This window comes from Alosa pseudoharengus, unplaced genomic scaffold (genome assembly GCF_046254945.1).
Source record: "Alosa pseudoharengus isolate Yale_2024_CS ecotype anadromous, Long Island Sound unplaced genomic scaffold, YU_APseudo_1.1 YU_APseudo_1.1_scf_21, whole genome shotgun sequence".
Classification (NCBI taxonomy): Eukaryota; Metazoa; Chordata; class Actinopteri; order Clupeiformes; family Clupeidae; genus Alosa; species Alosa pseudoharengus.
In genome coordinates this window covers 12,833,311-12,840,810 of record NW_027468674.1, presented here as the reverse complement: position 1 = coordinate 12,840,810, position 7,500 = coordinate 12,833,311, and the positions used below count along the sequence as shown (strand labels likewise).

General features: G+C 45.3%; 1 protein-coding gene and 1 long non-coding RNA gene across 2 annotated transcripts in view; both read left to right on the top strand.

Annotated features, from left to right (window-relative positions):
- The window catches only part of LOC143138432 (neurotrypsin), a 39,991-nt gene extending 37,605 nt beyond the window's left edge, over positions 1–2,386 (top strand). The window contains exon 14 of the mRNA XM_076298901.1: positions 1–2,386. This exon is cut by the window's left edge and continues 110 nt beyond it. Coding sequence (XP_076155016.1) covers positions 1–219 — 219 coding nt within the window. The 3' untranslated portion in view covers positions 220–2,386.
- A 656-nt stretch (positions 2,387–3,042) lies between these two features.
- The window catches only part of LOC143138431 (uncharacterized), a 91,050-nt gene continuing 86,592 nt past the window's right edge, over positions 3,043–7,500 (top strand). The window contains exon 1 of the long non-coding RNA XR_012990205.1: positions 3,043–3,169. This is a non-coding gene — a long non-coding RNA (uncharacterized LOC143138431). The remainder of the gene's footprint in view (positions 3,170–7,500) is intronic.

Here is a 7,500-nt window from a genome sequence, read left to right as displayed (position 1 = left end):
GGCACCCTCTCCGACCGCCACCGCGCCGACAGTTGCCAGGGCGACAGCGGCGGCCCGCTGGTGTGCCAGACCGACGGCGACCGCTGGGTCCTCACCGGGGTCATCTCCTGGGGTCACGGCTGCGGCGACCCCTCCTCGCCCGGCGTCTACGCACGGGTCAGCCGCTTCCTGCCGTGGATCGAGGAGGTCACCCACAGCACGGCGCCGCTTCAGGTCTGAGGTCCTGACCCACGCCATTGGCTCCCCTGGCCGGCCATCGCGTGACTATCCGGCGACGGGTGTTGATTAAGAGACAGTGAGCCTGCTTTTACGACGAAAAACAACGAAAATGCTTTACGACAAAACGCCATAACACTCTGGGACCGTCTGGTTGAACTTCACTCTACTCTACTCTTCTCTTGCTAAGAAGTTATGAAAAGCTGGCTCTTGCCTCATAAGCACCTTGATTATGTAAAAAAAAAAATTAAGGGCAACAAAAATCTTTCAGGCAGTCTTTCAAGATGTTTTTTTTTCTCCAGTCCAGCCCAGTCTTGAGCTATTGCGTGTCTTTTGGTCTATTGTACATTATAATGTCTTAGTTACTGTCAGGAGCTCCACAGTGCATGTTAACTATGTATGGTATCTTAATAAGCCATCTGTGTACCGCTGTCTGAGCCTTTAGCATGGTAGCAAATGGCAGTGTGGATTCCTCAAGAAACTAGAAGGTGAATGAATTGGGCCGATGCATTTTGTTACATACACTGTACGTGTTCTCATTCATGCTGAAAATGCGGTAATGTTATTCTAACCATACACGTGGGCTCATATTTTCTGGACAACACTCAGCGATTCCAGAGTCTTTGCCTCCAGAACAACGGAAGGCCTACTACACAATGTTTGTCACACAAGATCTGTTCATTCTAGTGTTCTCTTTGGATAGCCATTGCAGGTTGGTCATAGCCAGTGCAGGTTGATCCTCGGAGTTCAAGACGTGTTTTGTTTCGATATTAACAACTCAATGTTCGATCCCCAGTTATGTTCTGGGAGTATCAAAAGAGTACCTTTGGTCATGTTCGGGCCTACTGGGCTTGTTTAGGAAGTTACTACAGTAGCATCATTTCAGCTGCGCACGCAGGGTTGACGAGAGGAAAGGTTGTCAACGGATTTAGGTGCGTGTCGACGCTATTCTTATAGACTTGCACTGTTCTTTTTTTCTTTTTTTTCTTTTTTTGTAGTGTTGTGGTCTAGACAGCGTGATCCAAGTAAAGTCTGTGAACAGATTTCTGGTGCATAGCTATTTATTTCCGTAACAGACTAGGACGCTTGTAATAATATCGTGTTTTTGTTGGCACGAATCATCACACTGGGTGCGTTGCTATTTTTGTTATAGCTTTCTCTAGTGCCATGATAAATGATGCAAATGTTTGCTCTGTCATCTAAGTTGTCGATATTGGCTATTTGTCATTTTGGGACGGCCCATCTCATAGACTGTGAAGTTGAAATGGAGTCAAGAACGATGGAAGGATGACTGTGTTTGTTTTTTTAAGATGTGTAATCATTTTGAAGTGTTCTGCTTTGTAGGTAGGCTACTGCGTGTACGTGAATGTCCCATTAGGTGGCGACATTGTGTTATTGACCGGGGCATAGCTAAAAACCTTTTGGTGTGAAATTTTTTTGAATTGATTACCTTTGTCTTACAGGAGAAGTGACATGTACAGAATTATGCCATCCAAGACACTGGCCTTTGAGGGAAGGTTGAGTATTTGTAAAGTTGGCAGTCTATTGTCATGGATCACTGGCTAGCCTAGTTCGAACTGTTTTTGCCATCCATTGAATACGTTTATTTGTCCCATTGCGAATTATCCATGAAACACTTGTTTTAGGCTATTCCAGTGAAATGTCTATGTAAATATTTCCATTGTAAGTGCATCTGGTGCAGTGATGTATTCATTGTGTGACCGCAAGACTTATTTTGTATTTTTAGGCCTATTTGTATTCGTTTCAAATGTCTTTTACGAGGTCTCTCAGCGCAGAAGTCATAGGCCCATGGCAATGCGAAAGTTATAGGCCTATGATTCCAAGCGATCTGAGTTGCCAGTTTCCTCATGCATTCCATTCCACGCCGCCTGCATCGTGTGAACCGTCTTGTTATCACTGGACTGGATCTAAAGAGCCCTTCTTGGCCAAGCCTTCACCCGAGTTCTTCATTTCGTTAAAAGGTTGAACTGAGGAATGGAATAAATGAACCGAGGAGGACGCTTATGGATGGATGACGGAGGAAAGAATTGCATGTCATGCATTAATTTGTCTGGTCGTTTGTGGTGTTTGATGTTTCATGCCATAATTCTGACAGGATCTGATAATGAAATGGTAAAATAAAATGCTATCAATATTTCCATGTGAGATAAGTGCCAAAATAAATGAATTCTCGTGACGCATGTTGCTTTGTCTTTGTGTTCTATTAAAGTGCAGTTTACTTTGTTTCATAATAATAATACATTTGTGCATCTAGCAGATTATAACACCCGAGCACGGTCCTGTGTGCTAGAGGTGTGCGATACACCTGCAACTGAAGGATTGTTTCATAACGGGAGATGGCGATATTGTTGCAAGATGGGGATTCCAATCTGCTCGCGCAATATATTTCCTTCACTGAAACAAATGGTTCGTGATTTTCCTAAACAATATACCGGTATTACCTATAACCTATAAGGAAGGAAGCCCTTTTCCTTGATCAGGAGCAAGATTAGTTCCCCAGTTATTCAGAATAATAGGCCTAGCCTAGCCTATGTCTTAATTCAGGGGAAACCTATAATTTCCAGTGTCTTGGATGCCGGCAGGTGTAACTAACATTGCATGCAATCTATCATACTATGTCAGTAAGGGTCACCTTTACACTACATGTGTATGTGTGCTCCCGACCCACCAACCTAAAACAGCTGAGACGGTGAGAAGGTAAACAAAAAAGAGGCGGACTTCGAGCTGGGGCGGCGTTTGAGGGTCCCTCCCATACTTCGGGCGTACTTGGTAGGCGCCTATCAGCGGCGCCTGACCATCGGAGAATGAAGATGGCGGAGAAGCACAGGATGCGTTCGAGCAGCATCTCAAAGTTGTAGTTATAAATTGCGTCATCTTATCTCTGCTCATGTGGCGTGGACGTTCTGGTGAACTGTTTAGCAACAAGGAAGGGGTGAGTGGATGCGTTGATTTGTGCCGCGGCAGTGGCAGCGGTATTCGTTGTGTTTGAAAGGTAGCCTGTAGCCAGCCCAACTGGCATGTTCACTTGCTATGTGGCATGCGAGCGAGCAGATGAGGCGAACGGAGATAGGTGAAATGAATTCGGTTACATTATAACGTTAGTGTACATAGGTTATAGACTAACTGAATTTGCATTGAGCAGTGTTTTGGTGTTGGAATAGGCCATCTACTTGGTTGTGATGTCTGTTTGGACACACTGTTGTCTGTTGCTTCAGAAAGTTTGCTGTTTGTCCGTCTGCAATGTGCTCGTATCTCCTAAGACGCTTTCAATAATAAAAAAAAACATCCCCAAGAAGGAATAGTTGGAAATATAGCAACTGCTGAAGTCATTCTCTGTTTCATTTTGCTATAGGCTACTGCCTTTAGGTTACTGACGTTCACAATTTTGTGAATGTGACTTGACGACCTTCCATTGCTCAAGGTTTTGACACTCACATCAATGAAACAGTTTAAGTTATATACTGAAACCACACGCTATTCCCCGCGTGCCGGTTGCACTTGTTTTGCAAAGCAGTTGCACTTACCCAGCCAAACACATAGACATTTTAGCCTTTACGTTCCTTCTGGCCTAATGCTGAGATTCAGTCTTGTGGCAAAATAACACACAAGCTAGCTCTGTATTCTCATATTTTTATATATTTTTCGCATTTCTTTGTCAGAACTAAGATTGACACTGAATATTATGATATAATTATTATTATTATTATTATTATTATTATTATTATTATTATTATAGGCAACGCAGGCGCGTGGAGAATCGCAGTGAACCAAGTTACATATAGAGGGGTGCGATCTTAATTATAGGCCCGTCACAGCCGGTTCACCGAAAGTCTTTGTGTTGTGATTAAACATTCAACGACTGTCAAGTCGTGGACTAAAGAAAAGGGAGTCCGGTAAGTGCATGCCATCTTGATGCCCATACAAGTTGTAATTAAAATAATGCTTTTAAAAAAAGGTGTAGGTCTGTGAAGGCAAAGTAATGAGTGCTACAGTGTGGAATTAATTCTAAATGTTCCTGGTAATTTGGCCTATGCCTCCTTACTGTCATAGTGAGCCGCTCTTTTCTTCGAGGGACCAACACACACGCACGCACGCACATGCAGCGTGATGTAAACAAGTTGTACGGTTGTATTGAGATGTCAAGGAACATACTCTTCTTTTACTGCTTAAATGGTTGTGAGATTGTGTTCCGATGGCATTTGACCGGGCTTCATGGATGACTGGCCACTTGACAAAGAAAGGTAATATTCACCAAGAGCATCTCAAGGCCGAGCCGCTCAGTAGGAAGGGTGTTAACAAGAGCTGCACTGTTGCGCATCGGCAGTCTCTCTCTCCCCTTCCTCCCTCCCTCTCTCCCTCCCTCTCTCTCTCCCTCTCCCTCTCTCTCGTTCCCTTGTGGCCCCTTGCTGTTTGAGGTGCTACTACTGCGCCCAAGATGCACTTAAGAGCACCATTTGTCACTTTATCAGTGAACAGGAAAATAAGAATGCCAGTCGAAATTTCCGTGTGTTGTGTGAAACGTTGGCAGTGGCCGATGATACATTTTTGCATTGTTTAGAAAGTAAATATGCACGTACTTTACCGTCAAGAAGTAATTTATTTGTGAAATGAACACAGTCGGTGTTGATTTTTCGATTTGTATCGGCTGTCTGGCGATGAATCAGAGTGATGAGGTGGCCGAGATTGAATTCCTGCCTCAGGTCCGTCGCGCGCTGTCTGTCAAAACAAGACGGTAAATCACTGGCCCGTCCTCGCTTCATCTCTCTGCCCAGACGCCTCCTCTTCATCCGTCACTCCCGCAAAAATGCGAATTGTCACAGGTGTTTTAATTAAGCTAAATGTGTAAAAGGACCGGGTGAGTGAGTCCTGAAACTTGATTTCCTCCCCTCTAATTTGTCACGATGTCAGATCTGGGGGAAAGGGGTAGAGGTTGGTTGGTTGAAAGCAAGAGGTTGAGGCTTTTTTGTCGTCTGGAGTAACTGTCATCTCCGCTTTGTGTCGCAGTGGCCTGTCAGCCCGGCAAATGGAGCGCGTGGATTGCCGCTTTTGCAGGGCATCAGTTAGGGATGGTGGCAACAAGGCTGCGGCTACAGAGCTGGGGGGTTTGAGGGGGATGGGAAGGGAGTCAGTGAAGTGTGTGTGTGTGGAATGGGGGGGGGGGGTTGGCACCGTGGGGAGCAACACAACTGTCTGGTCAGAGATCAAATTGTGGAGCTGCCAGGAAGCTCACATCCATTATTCATCTGGTTTTTTTTCACTTGTGTTGGAAAGTGGAAAGTGTGTGTGTGTGTAAGCTTGTGCCTATCGTTCCTCTCTTCCACAGGGCTTTGATGACAAGTGCCCGTGTAGATGTATGTGTATATGTGTGTGTGTCCCTCATTCTATAGTGCGGAGGCAGCAAGTCTTATGTCTATCTGCTGATGCCATGGCGCTGTATCAGAGACTGTGGGATCTCCATATCCGTACCCTACTCTGCTGTAACAGACATGAGCGGGCCTGGCCTAAGAACGAGGTGTGGGTATGCATTGAGGTCGGGTGCTGAGTGCAATCTTTCCACACCTTGATGCAGCGAGCCTTCAGCCAGATTTTTCATACGGAGTGGTTTTGGATAGGCCCTTCGATTTTACTCACTGCGGCACACATTAATCCATTTTATTTATGATTTCTATTTATTTATTTGTGGTCGAACACCTTCACCTTAGAGAGAGAGAGGGAGAGGGAGGGAGAGAGGGAGAGAGAATTGGCTAGGGCTTCTATCCCCTGTCACTCTGGACGGCTATCAGATCGATTGCTCATTCGAGCCAGCGAGATGAGCCGAGAGACAGTTGCACTGAGTGAGTGAGAGGGAGGGAGAGACGGGGGGGGGTGTTAAGAGGGAGAGAGAGAGGAACAGTGTGCTCGCCTGAAAAAAAGAGAAGAGTTGCAGAAGAGAAGAGAGAGAGAGAGAGAGAGAGAGAGAGAGAGAGAGAGAGATTAAACAAGTATTTGGATATGTACACATCAAAACAATAACATCCACAAGTATTACAGCGACAGACAGACAGACAGACAGACAGACAGACAGACAGACAGACAGACAGACAGACAGACAGACTACAAGTCCCTTCTACATGAACATCATTGCTGCTACAGTAATGCCAGTCTACACACACACACACACACACACACACACACACACACACACACACACACACACACACACACACACACACACACACACACACACACACACACACTCTTTGTATTTATGTGCCCTTCTCTGACTGCCAAAGCTTTCACTTATATGTGAGATTTGCTGTATGTGTTGGAGCAGTCTGAATCTGCAGTTTTACCCCCCCCCCCCGTCTCTCTCTCTCTCCCTCCCTCCCTCCCTCTCTCACTCTCTCTCTCTCTCCCTCCCTCTCTCTTTCTCTCCTTTTGTTCTCACCTTAATTAACCCTCAACCGCACTTCCAGGTTTAGTCAGTACGCACAGTTTTTGTGTCAACTGACACGATCAGGAAGAACGCTGAGGCATGTCTTTACTGGCAGCTTAAACAGAAACACACACAGAAAAACACACAAAGACACACACACACACACACACACACACACGTACACACACGTACACACACACACACACACACACAGACACACTCACACACACACACACACACAGTGTTGTTGCAGAATGCCGGTGGTATACACTTGCATAACATAAACACACTGATGTTTTGTAGGCCTATCTGTTGAGTTATTATTTATTTCAGTCCTTTGTTGGATCTGAGTCTGAGATGATCTGGCACTCAAAATGCTCTTATACCGGTAATCCTTCCTTGAATTGGTTTGAATAGAGATTTAGAGAGAAAGAGTGAGAGATGGAGAGAGAAAGAAAGAGAGATAGAGAGAAAGAGAAAGACAGGAAGAGATAGAAGGACCAACACCTCAAATTTACTGATGCCAGATTTGCTTTCTGGGGATTCGTGTTGTGAGACTCCTGGTTTGCCAAACAAACACACCAGACAACTTAACCCTGGAACCACTCATTGCCCATGAATGAAAGTGCAAACTCCCTTTGAAGAGGCCACTTCAGTCTTACTCAAGTGGACTCAATGCACTGAGCCATCTCGTGCTCTTTCTCTCTTGCACTCTCTCTCTCTCTCTCTCTCTCTCTCTCTCTCTCTCTTTCCCTCTATCTCTCCCCCTCTTTCTCTCTCCCTCTATCTCTCCCTCACTTGCTCTCTCTCTTTACCTCTATCTCTCCCTCCCTCACTCCTGTTCTCTC